The sequence below is a fragment of the Polypterus senegalus genome, chromosome 13 (genome assembly GCF_016835505.1).
Source record: "Polypterus senegalus isolate Bchr_013 chromosome 13, ASM1683550v1, whole genome shotgun sequence".
Taxonomy (NCBI): domain Eukaryota; kingdom Metazoa; phylum Chordata; class Cladistia; order Polypteriformes; family Polypteridae; genus Polypterus; species Polypterus senegalus.
In genome coordinates, this window is record NC_053166.1 from 92,665,674 (window position 1) to 92,686,947 (window position 21,274).

General features: G+C 36.5%; 1 protein-coding gene across 10 annotated transcripts in view; it reads left to right on the top strand.

Annotated features, from left to right (window-relative positions):
- LOC120542145 (polynucleotide kinase 3'-phosphatase) overlaps nt 1-21,274 on the top strand; it is a 61,885-nt gene that overhangs the window by 13,053 nt on the left and 27,558 nt on the right. For all 10 annotated transcript variants that reach the window (XR_005636161.1, XR_005636160.1, XM_039774334.1 and 7 more), the window contains 3 exons: nt 7,972-8,146; nt 8,265-8,311; nt 8,400-8,651. Coding sequence is in view for 8 of the 10 variants with exons in the window: in XM_039774334.1 (XP_039630268.1) it covers nt 7,999-8,146; nt 8,265-8,311; nt 8,400-8,651 (447 nt within the window). In the remaining 2 variants the exon portion in view is untranslated. The remainder of the gene's footprint in view (nt 1-7,971; nt 8,147-8,264; nt 8,312-8,399; nt 8,652-21,274) is intronic.

Consider the following 21,274-nt stretch of genomic DNA (forward strand, 5'->3'; position numbering starts at 1 on the left):
CATTTCAATTGGATTAAGGTCAGGACTGACTTGGCCATTCCAAAACATTAATTTTATTCTTCTTTATGCATTCTTTGGCAGAACGACTTGTGTGCTTAGGGTCGTTGTCTTGCTGCATGACCCACCTTCTCTTGAGATTCAGTTCATGGACAGATGTCCTGACATTTTCCTTTAGAATTCTCTGATATAAATCAGAATTCATTGTTCTATCAGTGAAGGCAAGCCGCCCTGGCCCAGATGTAGCAAAACAGGCCCAAACCATGATGCTACCACCACCATGTTTCACAGATGGGATAAGGTTTCTATTCTGGAATGCAGCGTTTTCCTTTCTCCACACATAACGCTTTTCATTTAAACCAAAAAGTTCTATTTTGGTCTCATCCGTCACAAAACATTCTTCCAATAGCCTTCTGGTTTGTCCACGTGATCTTTAGCAAACTGCAGACGAGCAGCAATTTTTTTTGGAGAGCAGTAGCTTTCTTCTTGCAACCCTGCCATGCACACCATTGTTGTTCAGTGTTCTCCTGATGGTGGACTCATGAACATTAACATGTGAGAGAGGCCTTCAGTTGCTTAGAAGTTACTCTGGGTTCCTTTGTGACCTTGCTGACTATTACACGCCTTGCTCTTGGAGTGATCTTTGTTGGTCGACCACTCCTGGGAAGGGTAACAACGGTCTTGAATTTCCTCCATTTGTACATAATCTGTCTGACTGTGGATTGGTGGAGTCGAAACTCTTTAGAAATGGTTTTGTAACCTTTTCCAGCCTGATGAGCATCAACAACTCTTTTTCTGAGGTCCTCGGAAATCTCCTTTGTTCTTGCCATAATACACTTCCACAAACATGTGTTGAGAAGAGTAGACTTTGATAGATCCCTGTTCTTTAAATAACACAGGGGGCCCACTCACACCTGATTGTCATCCCATTGATTGAAAACACCTGACTCTAATTACACCTTCAAACTGTCTTCTAATCCTACAGGTTCACATACTTTTGCCACTCACAAATGTGTAACATTCAATCATTTTCCTCAATAAATAAATGACCAAGTATAATATTTTTGTCTCATTTGTTTAACTGGTTTCTCTTTATCTACTTTTAGAATCTGATGATGTTTTAGGTCATATTTATGCAGAAATATAGAAAATTCTAAAGGTTTCACAAACTTTCAAGCACCACTGTAGGCTTTGCCAGCTTTGTTTCTTGTTTCATCAATTTCTTTTGTTCTTTCTGTTCAGTTAATGTTCCATTTTGAAATGTCCTGTTACTTCTGGTTACCAATTCTTTTAAATTAGTCCAGTGCTTGTTTTCAGGGTATATTCTGATTGATATGAAGGGGAATATGGCATACTTTCAGAATTTTACATTGCTTCTTTCATCAATGTCAGCACAGGACTCTTTAAATATGAGTTGCCAGTGCATTCAAAACAGCCACCCATGCACCTCACAGACTCCTTGTCCCAAACTTTTATGTGTTTCATTTCTTGTTTTTCCCTTTTAATGAATGTTGTATAGACTGGTATAGTTTGACATAATTGTGATCAAATTAACCCAACAGGTGTTCTGCTTTTGATTCATAAGCATCATTAATATTTCTAAAGCATTGATCACTCTGTTGTGATGAATTGGGCAAGTGACATACTGGTAAAAATTACAGTGTGGTGTTCAGTGAACACTGATTAAAATCAGTCAAATAAAAATTCAGGGAGTCAGAGAGACTTGAACCACTGTCTCGCATCACTTTAGAGCTGTGTTTCCCAAACTCGCTCCTGGGGGTTCACTGTGGCTGCAGATTTCTGTTCCAACCAGATTCCTAATCAGTGACAACACCTGATAGCACTGATCTCATTTAATTAGCTGGTATTTTTTTTTTCTTTTATTTGACATTCAGAAAAGCTTAGCAGCATGATTTTTACATTTATAAGATATTTAGAAATATTTCTGCTTTTGCTATAATGCTTAACTCTCTTTTGTTGATTTCATTATACTTTGCCCTTTCTCTGTTCAGTTTTCCCCCTTCGTTGTATCTTATTAATGACAATTTAAAACGAGCAGATCAGACACCCAGGCAAACAACACTGAATAATCAAAGGCTGCAACTACTTTAGGGTCAGACCCACTAATTAGTAAAAATTGGATTAATTAAACAATTAGAAGACCTAGAAAAGTAGAATGAAAATCAAGATGAAAATACTGTTAAAAAGAAAAAATACATTATTCCTATATAACTGCTTGGTACATTTTTAATATATATTTTTTTTTTTTACCAAACTTAGTTTTCTAATTTCTATATTGTTCCCTAAACACAGAACTTGGGAAATATCAGTTCACTTAATTAGCCCAGGAGTCCAATTAAAAACAGAATCTGGTTGGAACAAAAACCTGCAGCCACAAGGATTTACCAGGACCGAGTTTGGGAAACACTGTTTTGGAGAGAGAAACTGCTGCACCAGATTCATTGGTTGCTAAGGGTTCGTGCGTCATTTTAATTTAGGCAGGTTTTTGTAAATGCCATAACCCGCACATCTCTGTAACTGACCTGAAAATGTACACATGCTTAAAGTTCATTCACTTTATTTAGGAGAGACTGAACATTTCCCATTATAAGAGCTGGTAAGGGAGGTCGAACTCCTCACAGTTTTTTCAGTCTTTCTCAAATATCTCTGCTTTTCTCCCATCACCAGGCCAATTCCAGGTGTCTAAATTTCTTCAGATCCTATAACACACTCCAGCGTCAATACACTCTGTGTATTTGTACACTGTGCTTCATTAATGTCAGTGTACCTACCTGGAAAAAGATTGTGACCCCCAGTTGAAGCAATCCTGCCCCATACTTCAAAAATCTGTTTTCTTGTCAGTTTTGTCTGAAATATAAGCCCATTCATTAAATCAACTGGACTCAACAGCCAATATCACTCTATGCCTTGCTAGTATTACTGTCTTTAAGATTACATATTCCTTATCAAAGATCTCCAGTAGATCATGACAAGTTTATGTACTGTGCAGATGTCAGGTTACCTTGAAGAATTTAGATGTGAATGTCAGTAGGTTTTGCGCCTAGGAACAAAGTTACCCAAACTATTCTGTAACATTTCAGTAATTATGTACCACTCTGATGCTGATCTCTCTGATCATAAAATAAGTCATTACAATAGCAATTGACAAGAAGAATTCATAATTAATTGCAGAATTATGGTATTTGAGGGTTCATCTCGAGTGCCTCTTTCTCTTGCACAATTTGGCTCAAAAACTAATCTCGTAACAGGTGTAAGTTTTGAGTTTGGTATTTTCCATCTAGCTGTTTTAGCTGTAAATTGTGCCACACACTCACACATCAATCATTGAGATATTGATTTTTGCAGTATCAGGGGACACTAAAATATTGAGATGCATAGAAAACCAGAAATTTTTGACGAATCTAAAGCTTTCCCTCGCCCCCCATAGACAATCGATTATGGTGGGTCAATCAATCAATCAACATTTATTTATATAGCACATATTCATACAAAAAAATGTAGCTCAAAGTGCTTTACAAAATGAATAGAGAAATAGAAGACACAATAAAAGATAAACATAAGTCAACATTAATTAACATAGAATAAGAGTAAGGTCCGATGGCCAGGGTGGACAGAAAAACAAAAAACTCCAAAGGCTGGAAAAAAAAATAAAATCTGTAGGGGTTCCAGACCAAGAGACCGCCCAGTCCCCTCTGGGCAATCTACCTAACATAAGTCAAACAGTCCTCTTTGTATTTAGGGTTTTCATGGAAGGACCTGATGATGATGGTCACGTAGACTTCTGGCTTTCAGTCCATCAATGTTGGTGCATCATGATGCTTTGAGTAGGTGGTGGTGGCGCAGGCCGCCACCACAAAGAAACCGGAAAAAGAAACAGAAGAGAGAGTAGGGGTCAGTATGGATTTTGGAGCCACTGTGAATAGTTATTATGAAGAATTGAACATACAGAGTATCAGTATTAAGTTAAAGTTAAGTTATAAAAAGGCCATGTTAAAGTAATGTGTTTTCAGCAGTGTTTTAAAGTGCTCTACTGTATTTGCCTGGCGAATTCCTATTGGCAGGCTATTCCAGATTTTGGGTGCATAACAGCAGAAGGCCGCCTCACCACTTCTTTTAAGTTTAGCTTTTGGAATTATAAGGAGACACTCATTTGAAGATCTAAGGTTACGATTTGGAATATAACGCATCAGGCATTCCGATATATAAGATGGAGCGAGATTATTTAAGGCTTTATAAACCATAAGCAGTATTTTAAAGTCAATCCTGAATGACACAGGCAACCAGTGTAGTGACATCAAAACTGGAGAAATGTGTTCGTGGGTGTGGGCGCAAAGCAAAAATAGAGAAAATAGCACTTAAGCCGACTTTCAATTATGATTTTACTCATGAGTTAAGGCATCAGAAATAAGGGCAGTGCAGGAGTTTATGGTTCAACAGAAACGGATCATGAGTGGGTTTCTTGTCCTTTGCTGAATTTGTGACTGATCAGCCATGTCCTGGTGACTTTGTTCTGAGAAATAGTTCAAAAGCTAGTCAGTCCAGTTAACTCCAGCAAGGTAGAATTCCAATTATAAACCATCTTAAAAAAATAACAGACAGCTGAACCATGTATGGTACACACTTTTGTATCATCTTTTCAAGTGTTTGACTCACATTTGGAGGGATGCTTAGAGCAAAAGTTGACAAATGTTTTTCCTGAGGGAGATGAGTATGCTGAATTAATTTTTTCAATTTCTCAAGTTTAATATTGCGTTCTTGATGAGAAGTGATTAACATTGGTGCTAGAAACAATTCCAACAAAAAATAGTTGTTTTAATACAATTCTTGTTTTCCTTATGCATCTTTAGCAATATGTTTTACAACAGAGACAAAAACGTTGTGAAATCACATTGATTTTGATGCAGTTTAACGTGTCTGAGGAGCATTTTTATTCATAACGCAATTATTTCCTATTTGGCAACACAGTCACTTTTACTTTTTCTTGCTGATTTCAATTTATATCTCCAAATTACTTGAAGTCTGTACATATTCTAGTTTTACCATTCAGTGTACATATTAGCATAATACTGAAACAACTCAAATAATTCAATGGTAATTCAGTGAAGGGAAGGATGTTAGTTCATTCATATTTCTGCACGTCTTCTTTTGTCATGCATTTACACGCAGCAGTACACGGAAGCTTCTTCTTGTTGCAATTACAGTTGCTTCTTTTGCACTGTGTGGTACAAGTGGACGTGCTCATCTTGATGCCTGACTCAGGCATTGCAGGCAGAGTGGTCAGGATAGAAACAACAGCAACATTCTCAATTCTCCACACCATAGTCTGTGGTGGAGGAAATATAGGACTTTGCTTGTGTGTTTGTAGCCATACTGATGCTTGGTAGTGTGCACTCTTGGTACGGAATGACAGGGCATCATGTGTTCGGCGTAGTCTCCTTCAGGTTTACCATTGGATAAACAAATTTAAACCTTTAAACTTGCTGTTCCACAACCTTAACTTTCAGAATTCGATGCTCATTTTAATTGTGCTAATTTACTTTTACTGTCTGCATTTATAGGTGTACAGTACTGTAGAGTACTATAGCTAGTTAGAAAACAGGCTTTCTTCTAACTAGAGAATGTTTGAGATGTTGCTTCATTATTTAAACTTTATATTAAAATAGTCTTAGCCAAAAACATGTTTATAAAGATTTGCTTCAGCTGTCAAGGTGGCTTCAGGAGTGTCAGGCCACAGTACCCTATTGCCGTTTGTCTTGTGTGCATACATCTGACCTGGTTTCCATTTAAATGGCCAGAAAAACCAGAGCTGTTCCAAAACTGCCTAACATTTTTTTTCTGTAAAACAGGATCTCTGCTCTTCCTACATGAACTTTCTTGCTGCAGTTTATTATCCTAAGGCACATATTCAAATCTCTTGAGAAGCTCTCTATATTGCAGTGAAACCTAATTATATGTCATTTTCATATTTTGTGTCTCCTTCTACCTAGAGGTTGTCTTGTCATTCCAATTACTAAGAATTTGTCTTTCCAAGCCAGCTGCTAGAAATTTCTAGTTGGAAATGTCTGCCAACTATGCTGGATTCATTTTTGTGGCAAAAATGTGAACTGCACTATGCCACTGTGCCTCCCTGAGAAAAAAATAATTGAATTAAAGATCAGAACAGTAATATTTTTTGCAGACATGAAGCATGAATCCACTAAAGCTTGCCCGAAAAGATTCGACAGCATGCATTCTTCACTTCATCCTGTTTTTATCAAGTGCACACTTTTCCAGTTTATATCTGCTTACGTGTTTTGTGTTTAAACGTTATAAGAAAAAGTTTACTGCTAATTCTTAGCCTACAACTAGGATTAATACTATATACTCAGGGTGTCTGCTGGAGCTCTGTGATGCCATGATGGCCTCTCAAAGCATCATTGGGTGCTAGTAAAAAAAAAAAAAAGTTTTTCTTAAGCCAGCTGTCCAACAAATTTCCTAGGAGAACTTTTGGCAAACACGGTATATTCACTGCCAAAAACATTTTGGCTAATTTTGCTGATCAATACAAGATATGAGAATATGTCAGCACATTGAATTCCGCTGTTTAGCACCTTTCAGGAATTAGTCACATTGAGTGACCAAAAAGTAAGCTTGATACAGACAGACTTTGACACATGTTGTTAATTTAGTAGACAATTAAGAGCTGTTTTTAAACTATATGTTAGATTTTTTGGAAGCCTTCAACAAAAATATGGCAATATAGCTTAGATTGGAAAAATTCTAAGCAAAAGGACAATAAAATTTGCTACAATTTATAAAAAATGTGCTGAGAAAAAAAATAGCATATTCACAGTGCATTTCCATTTGTAAAACAAACAACTGGTTGTACTATAGACAAAGAATGTTCGAGCAAGACATTCAACTAACTTTAGCTATGTAGACTCACAGGTACAATGATTGCATGTGTTCATGATAATGCACAAAACATTGTGGCTATTAACTTAACCCACATCCTTCATTTGGACCTCTGTATTAATCTGTCAATGGGAACTGACTATTAAATATGAAATATGGTCAAATTTTTCATCTCTACTTTAAAACTATCACTGTACTGCAGCCTTATATTTTTGTTGATTTTGTCACTGTATGAACAGACAAAGGATCTTGTTTACTTCCAAATCTATACAGACTTAAACCATTTCCTTAATGCCAACCATGGATAAGTCCTGTTAAAGCATTGGTTCTGTTTTTGTTAAAATAATTCTGAAAATATTTATAATAGCTTCACACATTAGCCTATTAAATGGCAATTCAGTTTATTTTTTCCATCTAGTTCTGCATTTATAGTATGTCATATAGAAGTGTTACTTCCATTCATTTTTGCAAACTGCAAGTGCATTTCAAAAATTTCCATTCATCTGTCATCAGTACCTGACTTTAGCCAATACAGAGTTGCTTTGGCCAAAGTGTATCCTGGTAGTGTTGGATACAAGGCAGGAGCCAGCCCTGAAAATGACATTTGATAGGGAAAATGTACACATTTAAAGCATAATGCTTAATAAAATATATTTAATTTTATGCATTAGTTTTTATTTATGTCTATAGTATGTTATTTCCTTTTCAGAACATTTTACTTGGTTAAATGGGTTTATTGGGTCACTGAAAACTCAGCTATTCATAAACTTCACATAAAGTGTTGATTTAATTTTAGTGGTTATTTTAACTAAGTTAGATTTAGATACATGGTAAGTAAACGTCTTTTTCATTAAAACATACTGTTAATTTGGTAAATTTGTGAAAATGGTAAAAGGCCACAAGGTTTTTAGACACATGATGTTGTTTCAACTGTTGCTAAGCACAATGTGCAACCACTGGTCACTTAAGTGGCACTTTTATGTTAGCAAAGGTTGATACATGAGGTCAAATATTCTTTATGGTATCCGTCATAAAAATTTTTTTTTTTTCCCTCCACAGGTTGTTGGAATTTAACCCATTATATTGATGTCTGCAGATAAACCTCTGATGCAGTGCACGTTAATACGATCAGATGGACAAGGGCAACCCCTGCCTCTTCCAAATGGAAAGCCAGTAATCTTAGGTCGAGGTCCAGAGACCAGAGTGGCAGACAAGAAATGTTCCAGAACCCAGGGTATGCAATTTACTGGAATAGAATACATTTGAGATCAGCTTGTAAGTTGCATTACAGTCAAGTCAGTGAAAAAATAAACACATTAAATTTCTAATATGGTTACTTTAACTTTTTCTAGTAAAACTTGTGGCTGATTATGAAGAGCATACTGTGTTAGTGACCCAGGTATGAAAAAGTGTTTCTTTGAGAACATGAATAGTATTTAATTAGGGAAGAAAGTATATTATTAATCATGCATTTTTTTGGCTAAAAGCTAGGAGTGAATCCCACATCTATTGGATCAGTGCCCCTTGGCAAGGGTGTCACAGGGAATCTGACAGAAGGGAAGCTGCTATTCCTGGTAAATGACAACCACCCTTTTACTGTGAAATTTTCCAGTCTGCGTCAAACTCAAAGTACAAGTGAGCATCACAGTGATCAGGCTGCACGAACTGAGACAGGCACCGGTATAGGTGGATCCAAAAGGAATCAAGATATTCGTGATTGTTTCCACTTTGGACAGCAGGTTAGTTATGCATTTAACTAATATGCCACAATAGACAATTATTCAAATTTCATTGCAACCATGGTATAACATCTGTGAGCATGTCTTCTTTGGTTTCATTTGAGGCTTCTGCCTAGTGATATGTTATTAGCTGCCAGTAGCTGAAAAAGGGCAGGTAAATGGTAAACTCAGAAGTGTAATTTCAAGACATAGTTTGTCACTCATCCCACATGCTTATGAAGAAGTCTATGTAAAAAGATTTCAAGTCTGAGTCTTATTTCTGAAAGTATTGAATACAACTTTTAAGACTAAAGAAAAGGCAATAAGTTTACAAATTTGTTTCCTTAAAACTAGAATGCTTAAGTCTTCGATAGATTTTTAATTACACTGCGTCTTCAAGTTTTCAAAGGTGGTATTAGTACTGCAAACAAAAATATACATAATGTAGCAAATATTGGTCTTGACTACTATTTAGTACAGTAAATGTTGTAGTATTTTTTTTACTACTTCATTAATTTCAATCAGGTGTACTATTTGTGAAATTTAGCAATTAGCAAAATGCATGGCAATGCTGGGAAGCTTTAATGAAATGTTAACCAAAGTATTGTCTAGCCATCTTACAGCTATCAATAAGGTTTTGGAAAACTCAAGACATTTTTCTTTTTTTTCCAATGTGTCAGTGTTTATATTTTAGTTATATAATATCACAAGCTAATAAACACTGCTGAAATATATTGCATTAAAATGATTTTCTTAGATGAGCCTAAGATTTTTGCAGAACACTCAACATACAGTATAGTGAAAAGTATTTTCACAAACTGCTCTTTCCTTCGTTATTGCCAGTGTTTGATGCTGAATGGTTTCAGATGTTCAACCAAAATCTAATATTAAATAAAGGGCACCTGTGTGAAGAAACCACTTTATTTATACTTATTTCATTTATCTAATGAACACACATACATACTGCATGTGTATGTGGGTGTGTAGTAAGTGAGTGACTTCAGCATTTGTTAAAGGCTACATTGTTTGAAAGCTTCTCTTTTCAACCAGGGTTTATCTTTCTCTAAACCAGCTAAAGTTGTGTAAAATGTTTGAACCACTCATTTAAAGTAGCACTCTTGCTCAGTAGAAAAATGCAATTAGTCCAAGAAACAATAAAAATGCTTTTAAATAAACTGCAAATGTGTTATTTCAGTGCAAATAAGGTACTTTTAAGGGCTAGTTGTTTTACTGAATTTGAGAGTGTAATATATACAGTATATAGTGTTTTTCCATATGCTGTTTTTGATATATACACAAGTAACTAACTTAAAAAAATTGATTGCTTCTATGATTACGAAAACTGAAAGTGAATGCATCTTTTGTTCTGGACAATTATCCAAGGGCTCTGTAATCCATTTATTTTTATATAAAACCAATCCAATGTTAAGAAAAAGAAATATAACACTAATGGAAGAATGTACTTAGTCATTTCTTCACACACACACACACGCAGTATATATACATTTACCACACAAAACTGTATTTTAGAGTTAAGCTTTTGTATAAATTTAAAAAATATCTTGATCATGAGAGGTTTAATGAACATAGTATGGTGGGTACAAAATGAATTCCTCACTTGTATGCCATTAAATAATATGGAAACCATATTTTATATTCATATTTGGACTAAGGTATAGTGTGATATCAAATTAAGTATATTTAATTCTGTGCGACAGAAAAAGGCAAGTGATACATAGAAATACAGTAAATCTTCAGTATCCATGGATTACATTCCCTTGTTTTCACTTAACCACTGTTATAAAAGTTTAACCCATTTCACAACACCCTTGATCTTATCACAACTGGAGAAAGCTCTTGCTGTGGGCCATGGGATGGGATGGGATGGGGTGGGGAAGGACATCAAGGGGTATTTGCAGCCATGTGCAGCAGAAAAAAAAATTTGAGAGTCCTATTGCACATAAGTGACACATGAAATTAAGCAATAACAGGTCTGCAATGTCCTTAGCTGTCCGGAGCTGCATGTGTGGCACCCTGAATGTATCAACATGTGTCTACCCAAATCTACCTGGCGTGGATAAGCAGTTGAACCCCATTTGTTCAACTGTTGACCGAAAACAAGGAATTTCCAGTAAGTACAGGTCACAAGCACACACTGATTAAGTCGTTGTTCCTTGCACATGTCACCTGTCACCAGGGCTGTGCCGTTGGTAGATAAATTCTTCGACTCCAACTCCTTAGTTCCAGTACTTCTGACTCAGACTCCGACTCCCCTGTATTTAATATGCTAATATATTTTCCATGTTGATTGAAGGAAGGCAACAAACACGTCATTTAACCACATAACTACTGACTAGGAAGCTGACTCTCTACCATATTGGCCAGTTAAACAAAAAACTAAAATATGAAAACAATAAGGTTTTATTTATTGTTTTTAACAAGTGGCTATAAAGTAGTATCGTGCATAAAAATCAGGAACAGGAATCCTTACCAGTTCAAAAAATATAAACTACATTCTTCACTAGTTTTAAAACAAAAACAAAGCTTAACTACATGAACAAAAAACAGTTTATATATTAAACTTGGAATACAGTTGTAGAGTAGAATAGCTGTTAAATGCAATCCTTAATTAACTCAATGCAATGTTCTAATAAAAAGAATTGCTTCTGCCAGATCCTCTTTCATAGAAGCTCTTAAATCTAACTTGATTATTTTTAGAGCTGAAAATAGTCTTTCAGCGCTGACTTGGGTGGGTGGCATTGCTGTTACAGTTCTAGCCACATCACTAATAATCTCTGGATCAACAAGGATGGCTTCTTCTACAGTCAGTTTCGGTGAGTAATCATACTTTTCAGATTATTTTAATTTATTAAAAAAACTCCTGCTGGAATCTCTTTATTTGGACATTTAGTGGTCGTTTATCTTTCACGCATAGGTGATGTCAGTTTGCTTTTGAAACTTCCATTTTGTCCAAGTAGGAATCAAAGTCTAATTCTTCATTTGAAGAGGATGATCCTGAGTTACCAGTGCTTATAGCTTCATCCAGTGGTGGTGTTTCAGGTAGTAGTAATCCCTTCATGTGACCTGCTTACATCATAGAGTGCCTTTTCCCTTAGCAATCTTGTCACAGCTCAAGAAAATTTGGTTCATTGGATCAAGATAAATAGCAGCTAACAAGATCTGATTATCTAGTAAGAGACTCTCCTTTTTCTTCATTGAAGATACGATGCCATCAGGTATTAACCCTCCACTTTTGTTCAGGCAATATATCAAGCTCTTAAAGGGTAAGAAACTAGACTTTCCAGTTAATAAAACGTTTTCATTGTCCAGTTCCTCAAGAAAGTCTTTTAGTTCAAGCAAACGCTTCACCATGAAATAAGTGCTTCCCCAAAGTGTTGTTTGATCCAAAATGGCTCCTTTTCCTACACATCTTTTCAAAATGGCATCTGTTTTAGAAGCCCTGGCTGCAATAATTATTTGCATCAATTTGCCAATTAGAGTAGCTGCATGACGATCTTTCAATCCATCTCTTATTGCAAGTTGCAGAGTATGAACAGCACAATGCATATGTTGAATAGTGGTAAGCTTAGATGCTTCTTCAGCAATGTTATCCAAAATTTCACTATTCTCTTCATTTTACTTTCTCCAATACTTGCATAACTGTCTTCCTCTAATATCTGTTTGTCACTTTCTTCATCTGCTTTGTTCATTTTCTCAATTGTATTTAACATATTACAAGCATTATCTGTGACAATACATAAAATCTGTTCCTTTTTAATATAAAAATCTTCCAGAACAGGTGGTGTGCAAAGTTATGCTAAAGTTTAGCCCTGGGTGGGAGCTTATGTGGAGAGTGCAGACAGAACCCCTGAACACACATCAGGCCATAGCACACACCTACACCTACATCATTACACTTGTTTACACTCAAATGAACTTGTTAAACACATTATATCTGAAATAAAATGAAAACACTTTTTGTAATGTATCATAATCCAGATTACAATATGTGAATGTCTGTTTGTATAGTAGTTCAGCTGAACTTCACACTAGTAGTAACACAACTGGGCTTTGTTCTTACTTCAGAGAAGTACTTAATTATGACTATTGTTTGTGAAATGGGCATTTGAACTTGCTGTATTTTTTTTTCATTACAAATTAAATTTATTAGGAGTCGGTACATTTTTGCTGACTCCAACCCTGACCCCAGGTACCCAAAATTGTCTCCAACTCCGACTCCTCGACTCCGACTTCACAGCCCTGCCTGTCACTACTACTGATTAGATGGTTTAATGAGGTCCTCAGATCAGCCTTGCAATGGTCGCTTTCAGAGTGTCTAGAAGATTATCAAACTTTACTATAGAGAAAATAAAAGTCTTCAGAAGGTTTCTGTAGGTAAACCTGTGGAAGGATCATTACCAAACCTTGAGGTGCGAGAGAGACTTGGGATGGCAGTTCCCCTATGAATTTTGAGCACTATGATATATGTACATTAGATTGGACAACTTGGAAGTTGGGGGTCCGATTCATGATCAGAGTGGAGATGCTGGTTCACTTAAAACCCTTATTGTCATTAAAGGATGCAGAGTCGGTGCTACTAATTAAGAAATCACTTGGTTGCTGGTTTGATCAGTGTGTGTTGAAGGATGCTGCCAGTTTATTCCATGCTGTATTCCTTTGGAGTTTCTGACCCAAAAATTCTTGGCCTGTTCCATTCCATCTGAAATAGTGTGGTGCTGAGGTGTCACCCGTTCCATTGCTGCACATGGGTCCTAATCTGGATCCTGAGTTGGTTTGCCGTGTGATGAGTGTGGCAATGCGCTATATCCGCACATGCTCCTAACCTCTCTTTCTCTCTCTATTCACAAGTATTTACAGTATATGTTTAATTAGGCTTTCTAGATTTTACATTTTTTAGCTAGAATTAGAGTAGATTGTTAATAGCTAATTTTATATTGCACACAAGTCAACAGAAAACTCTGTTCCTGTTTGTTCCTTTTCTATTCAAACTATTACAGATATTACAATGTGTTGCTGTTTATAACCTGAAACCTGTTTCAGAAATTATTTCTTAAAACAAATGCAAACATAAGATTTGGATAACATATCTTTGGTGGTTGCTTGTTAAACAGTTGCTAAATGGGGACATACCCTCATTGTTGTCTTAACAGTTCCAATCACTGACTAAGAGTTGTTTCCTCATTTCTCTCTTTTTGTCCCCTATAGCAGAGGGCCAATTTTTTTTTTTAATATGTCCGTTACCTTTTTTTTAATTATTAATGAGATCATGATTAACCAGTTTATCTTATAGTTCTAATAAAAAAAAAAACTGCCACAAAGCCTTCTCATTATAGTACGAATCAGTTTCTTGTATTTTCAAATTAACCAAAAACAAATAACCCATTGCTCTGTCAAAACTTCACCCACAACACACACTGCAAGCAAGAAACATTCTGTGATAAAATCTGTGAAAATATGTGATAAAATCTATGTACTTCCAGTTTGCTTCTGTTGTTGCGAGTATCGCGTAGAAATGTGGAAGGCTCATTTACTTGAATTGAAGTGCTTCAAAGTGGAGGTATTTGGTAAGCATTAAGGCTTTTATTTTCACTTTGGGACTCCAGTATCCTTAGCCTCCATTATAAATGCAAGTGCAAGATAGGTATATTTTAAGAGTTGCAAAAAATGTTTTACTTTAGAAATTTATATATACTATAATTGTGAAGAAATAACTTAGACTTGAAAAGTACCAAGTTTAAAATTCAATAGGATTAATCGGGTTGGAGAATGCTGTTATGTTATGGATCATTATTATCACTAGTTTAATGTTAATTTTCCAGGTATTCATTTCTGCCACTCTCAGCGGTCCAGGGCATTCTTCGTTGTGAGACCCATACTTTTTCATGTCTTACAATCCACATCCAACCTTTTCTTCTTTGGCCTTCTTTTGGGGTTCATCCCCTAAACCTCCACTTTAGTTCACCTCTTCACCCAGTCATCTGCTGTCTTTCACACCACATACTCAAAGCACCTTGACCTGTTTCTCCTCAGCACAACATTTATTGCCTCCACACCAAGTTTTTGTATTAACTCAGCATTCATCTTTCTCTCACTTCATGACATCTACAGTTCCTCCTGATCTTCTTCATGTCTGTTCTTTCCAGCTTTTCTTTATATGCCACCTCTATCATCCACATCTCACTGCCAAAGAGCATACTACTCGTCACAAGCTTTTTCTGAACTTTTACCTTTCAGTTTCTAGCACTATTGATTTCTGTTCCCCATCAAAGTTCTTTTTACCTGTACAAATTATGCCATAATATAAACACAGGTTATGATCTCGTTGGGACCCTCAACTACTGTCAGTAAATTCCAATTTTTGATTGCCCAGGCATAATTTTGGATTTGGAGTCAATCGGCAGCACCACCAACAGATCACACTGCTATATATGTGGTTAAAAGGTAGTGAAAGTTATTTATTTAGGTGCCATATGTGCAAAGCAATTAAAAAAAACTTTGTTATGCTTTTGCTGACAAAGTTTTTTTTTAATTTTAAAAATACATTTATATCTTATGTTATTATACAGGCTTACACAAATAATTTAAAAAATCATACAGCACAGGACAGTCAGCATTAAAACAAACCATAGCAAGCTTGTTAAGGGCTATCTATATTTGTGTTGACATATCTGAAATATAGGATTACATCACCTCTGTCCAGGACAAGACATACATCAATTTTTGTAAAGAACAGCTATTACTAAGTTGCAGGCTCTTTTTGGTATTATTGTCAGTAATTGCGTTTAAATCAACTTATCCACAGTTGGCTTTCACAAGACATCCACTAAATGTGTGTGTAAGATTTACAGAATTATAGGATTATCACTTTTCAGTAATTTCATCTACTATAGAGCTTGTACAAGGTATAAATTCCTGTTTGACTCTGCTTCCTGTACTTGTGCTATTTAGACTCCATGAAAAGGGGAAATAAACAAATGCATAATTTAAGGTTTACTTTACTTTTAGTATTTTATATACATGTCTAAAACAATTTTAACAATGTATTATGGTAATTTGCAATGAATCCATCTATTTTCCCATCCTGCTTTTCTAGCTCAGAGTTAGTAAACCTTTTAAAAGTGTGAACAGCAAAAGCTATTTTTATTTTAAAAACGCCCAATAATGAAAGTTAACACTTCCTCTTTTTCCTGCAGGAACTAAGTAATGCTCATTGAAAAAATACAAAAATTTAGGTATGTAATAAATCATAGATTGAAAAAACATTTTAAAGATGAATGATATCAAATAAAATTCACCACCCGACTTCCCTGACACAGTATTATAAAAAAGATGAAAAAACAGAAGTAAACCATATTTCTGTATTTTTAAATATGGCCTCCTGATGTTAAACAGCATCTTCTATAGAGGGTTCGGGAGTGTGATCTCCTCAGCACGTTCCATCTTTCAGTTTACTGTCATTTTGATGTCTCCTAAGTGTTTTGTCTTTTAAAATAACTGAACATGTAAAATATGTTATAATGACCCACAGTGGATACCACTTGAATGTATTTGAACATCATCTAACATCAAATAATATGGTGAATCCACATTCACTAGGTTATGACCCTGAGTTTTAAAACCACTGATAGAGCTGAAGCCCATGTGTTATTTGTTGCTGTGAAGGTGCATTATTGTAGGATGAGTGGAACTTACTGTTTGCTATTGGTCTACTCTTAGCCCTAAACTTTATGCACACAGACTTTATCAATTTAAGCACTATTTATGAGTGATGCCTATACTGCCTCTCATTCTTCAGAACTCCACTTAGAGACTCACTAGCTTTGGTATGAACAACATGCAGATGTTTCAAGGACATTTAGAGGCTGGCACACTTAGGATAAAGCCACTTACCAACCAACAATGTTTTTACTCTCACTATGAGCTCCATTTCTTTTAGGAATTTCTTCCCTCACCTTGCTAATCATGTGAGAAAAAAGTGGCTATATTTAGTTTAATTTCTTCAGTAGCTTTTTATTAAAACAGAATAATAGCAGTAGAACATAATAGAGAACATATGGCAAAGTTTGGGTATATACAATATATGAGTATATTCTGTATGTTGTCCTGGGCAGCTTTTGCATTTTGTAATCAACTGATTTATGAGTTGCACATCTCCAACGTCTAAATTAATTAGTATTTCTTTCTCTTATGTATTTCTGTCACTGACATTGCAATCTCTCTCTTAAAGATTATACAGCTCTTTGCCATTATCCAAGGTTCATAAAACTAAAATCATATTTCTGAAATCAGCTGCCTTCGCTCATGCTTTTGACATCATATATGGAAGCAAACAGCACAGCATGCTTGTATATCTTAGACACAGCTTATTAAACCACACAAGCATTTTGCTAGCAGTTCTGTATTATGCATTTAATTTAAACTGGTTCTTATCTCCTATCAACAAAAGCATGCATATCCAAAAAATACCTTAGACTTGCAATACATTAGAGCTTACTACCCTTTCCTCTTAATTATCAAAATGTTAAGGTAATTCTTAATCAAACACAACAGCATTAACAGAGGTTAATGGCAGCTGTTTTAGCAAAACATCTTGTTTCAGCACGGAGAAGGAATAACCGGTATTTGTAAAAGTCCACTTTTTCTGAATGTTACAAGAAAAGTTATGCTCCTTTATCCAACAGTAGTTCCAAAGAAGAATAATATTGTTGATCTATGAACAATTAGTATACTTAAATGGCATATGTGTTCTTACAGTAGCAGTCAGTAAAGAAGTATAATTTGTTTTATTTATGATTTAGACAGTGAGTCAAAAAATTTTTGGGTGTTAATCCATTCATCAATCATTTTATATAATTCCTTTCACAAAAAAACCCATTAATAAGTGGAGCTAATTTTTGGATATGAACTCTTGGTATTAATATAATTAGACTTTGTGTAATGTTACAGTGTTACTAAAGTACATTTTTCGATAGAGTACAGCGCTGTTAGTTCAAAATGACCAGAATCTCCACATAATACTGTGGTGATGCACATTAGGTTCTGTGGAGTTGATCGCTTTTTAAATAAATAAACAACGTGTAGAGGTGCATAGATGCGGGGTGCAGTGGCTTCAGGATATTGATGAGTAATTGGCCATCCAAGCATTCATGTGCAGTCTTGCACGGCAGTCAGTTGCCTCATTAGCATTCTGGGGTCAGTGATAGCCGCACCTGTTTCCAAACAAATGATATTCCAAACAAAGGATAAAAGGCACCTGAATAGGAAACAGGGGAAAAAAGGAATAGAAAGAGAGAGAGAAAAAAACACAGTGACAGGAATAGGGCTGAGAAACGAAGATGGAATCACGGTGCTTGAGCCAGCACAGTGAATGGGATGATTTGTGGTCCCGCAGTGAAGCAATTGATCAGTGCTCCGGGGTGGATCGTCCCCAGTGAGCAGATAGGAAGGGGGGTGTAAAAGTTGAGCCCTCCTTTGTACAGTGGGATGCAAAAGTTTGGGCAACCTTGGTAATAGTCATTATTTTCCTGAATAAATCGTTGGCTGTTACGAAAAAAAATGTCAGTTAAATATATCATATAGGAGACACACACAGTGATATTTGAAAAGTGAAATGAAGTTTATTGAATTTACAGAAAGTGTGCAATAATTGTTCAAACAAAATCAGGCAGGTCCATAAATTTGGGCACCACAAAAAAGAAATGAAATCAATATTTAGTAGATCTGCCTTTTGCAGAAATTACAGCCTCTAAACGCTTCCTGTAGGCTCCAATGAGAGTCTGGATTGTGGTTGAAGGTATTTTGGACCATTCCTCTTTACAAAACATCTCTAGTTCATTCAGGTTTAAAGGCTTCCGAGCATGGACAGCTCTCTTTAACTCACACCACAGATTTTCAATTATATTCAGGTCTGGGGACTGAGATGGCCATTCCAGAACGTTGTACTTGTTCCTCTGCATAAATGCCTTAGTGGATTTTGAGCAGTGTTTCGGGTCGTTATCTTGTTGAAAGATCCAGCCCCGACGCAGCTTCAGCTTTATCACTGATTCCTTGTCATTGGTCTCCAGAATCTGCTGATACTGAGTGGAATCCATGCGTCCCTCAACTTTGACAAGATTCCCAGTCCCTGCACTGGCCACACAGCCCCACAGCATGATGGAACCACCACCATATTTTACTGTAGGTAGCAGGTGTTTTTCTTGGAATGCTGTGTTCTTTTCCTCCATGCATAACGCCCTTGTTATGCCCAAATAACTCAATTTTAGTTTCATCAGTCCACAGCACCTTATTCCAAAATGAAGCTGGCTTGTCCAAATGTGCTTGAGCATACCTCAAGTGGCTCTGTTTGTGCTGTGGGCGGAGAAAAGGCTTCCTCTGCATCACTCTTGCATACAATATCTCCTTGTGTAAAGTGCTGTGGTTAAAATGGTTGAACGATGCACAGTGACTCCATCTGCTGCAAGATGATGTTGTAGGTCTTTGGTGCTGGTCTGTGGGTTGACTCTGACTGTTCTCACCATTCGTCACTTCTGTCTATCCGAAATCTTTCTTGGTCTGCCACTTCGAGCCTTAACTTGAACTGAGCCTGTGGTCTTCCATTTCCTCAATATGTTCCTAACTGTGGAAACAGACAGCTTAAATCTCTGGGACAGCTTTCTGTATCCTTCTCCTAAACCATGATGGTGAACAATCTTTGTCTTCAGGTCATTTGAGAGTTGTTTTGTGACCCCCATGTTGCTACTCTTCAGAGAAAATTAAAGGAGGAGGGAAACTTACAATTGACCCCCTTAAATACTCTTTCTCATTATAGGATTCACCTGTGTATGTAGGTCTGGGGTCACTGAGCTTACCAAGCCAATTTGAGTTCCAATAATTAGTTCTAAAAGTTTTGGAATCAATAAAATGACAACGGTGCCCAAATTTATGCACCTTCCTGATTTAGTTTGAACAATTATTGCACACTTTCTGTAAATCCAATAAACTTCATTTCACTTCTCAAATATCACTGTGTGTGTCTCCTATATGATATATTTAACTGACATTTTTTATCGTAACAACTTATTTATACAGGAAAATAATGACTATTAACAAGGTTGCCCAAACTTTTGCATCACACTGTATCTGACAGACAACATAAAGGCTATATGGAAGACTGGGTGGGGTGGAGTGACTCAGAGCATCACGGGAGATGTCGGAAGAGGCAGCAGCATGGATGGGCGGAGTGCCATCTCCACCAGCTGAGGAGATCTGAAAGGTGAGCTGGGAGAGACTAAGAGCAGAAGACCCACTGGGCAGGGAGAGAGAGAGAGAAGGAGCCCCATTTTCTGCAGTTTTAATGGAATAGTGATTTTATGACTGATTTTTACTTTCACAGATTCTAGCTGTGTATTTGGATTATTTATTGACATTTTAATGCACTGCACTTCTGCACTTTAGGGGATTTGAACCACTGACTGTTTTCTTTGACTTTTGTGAAATGAAAGCACAAATGCATTTTACTCCTTACTCTTGACTATTTGTGTCCTCAACTCAGGCATTTTATTGATGGTTCTGGATGCAAGTCATATCAGGCTGGTTTGATTTTACCTTAGTGAGCTGCAAGTTATAGAAGCAGGCTTTAGTGTATGTAAGAGTTAACAGCCAATAACCACTCAACAAAAAATACAGTGTATACAGTTATGTTGAATCTTGCAGTAGGATACTGGCTTTAGCAGGTGTCACAAACTCCACAAAGAACCATAGCAAGGTTTAGGACAGCCACACGTATATTATTTTCCTGGCTGCAAATTGCAAATAAATGACGGCACTGATATGCACAGACTGGAGTCCAAAACTGAACTGAGGGAATAGGGAAAAGGTGGAGGCTTTTAGAGGTCAGGGTAGGAAGTGACATCAAAGGGGCCAGGATCGGAAAGGTCTTCAGCCGTAGGCTTGAGCCCGAACGGGACATCAAGGGGGCCGGAACCGGCAAGGCCTTCCTCTATAGGTCCGGACCCTGAAATGACGTCAACAGGGCCAGGTGGAACTTCCCGTGAATGGTCTACAGGAAAGCGAGAAAAAGAGTCCGTGCCCTCTGCCACATCCCCGTCAGATTTAGAATTGCCCTCACTCAAGCCCTTTAGCTGCACGTGTTATCAGGATTATCTTTCAGAGGCAGGCCTAAAGTACATGCAAAATTCCCCAAATTAATACATTTTCTGTTGTTTCCATTAATCCTTGGAAAATGTGTTCAGAGTCACAACAAGTTAACTTATCTTTTATTTCAAATTCAAGCTGCTGTCAAAATTTGATGTTAAAACTCTCCACTTTCATTCAAATACTGAAGGTTTAAAAATGGTACTGCATTCAAAAGCCATTTTATTGCCTTTTTCAAATTTAAAAAAAATCATTGAACGTACTTCATTTTTTGTCTGGAGTTTCAGGAATGTTTGTATTAAAAGAATGCTACTGACAACACCCAGTACTCTTACTCAATAGAGAAATTTCCTAATGCAGGGCTGGTGAGAGGTAAATAATTAAGTCACTTAAGAGCAGTTTGTGGACAGTAGGGTAGGATTCTAATTCAAGAAGTCTGAGTGCCTATTTCAAACAATGCTGCTTCAGGAAGCATTGACAACTCTTTCGTA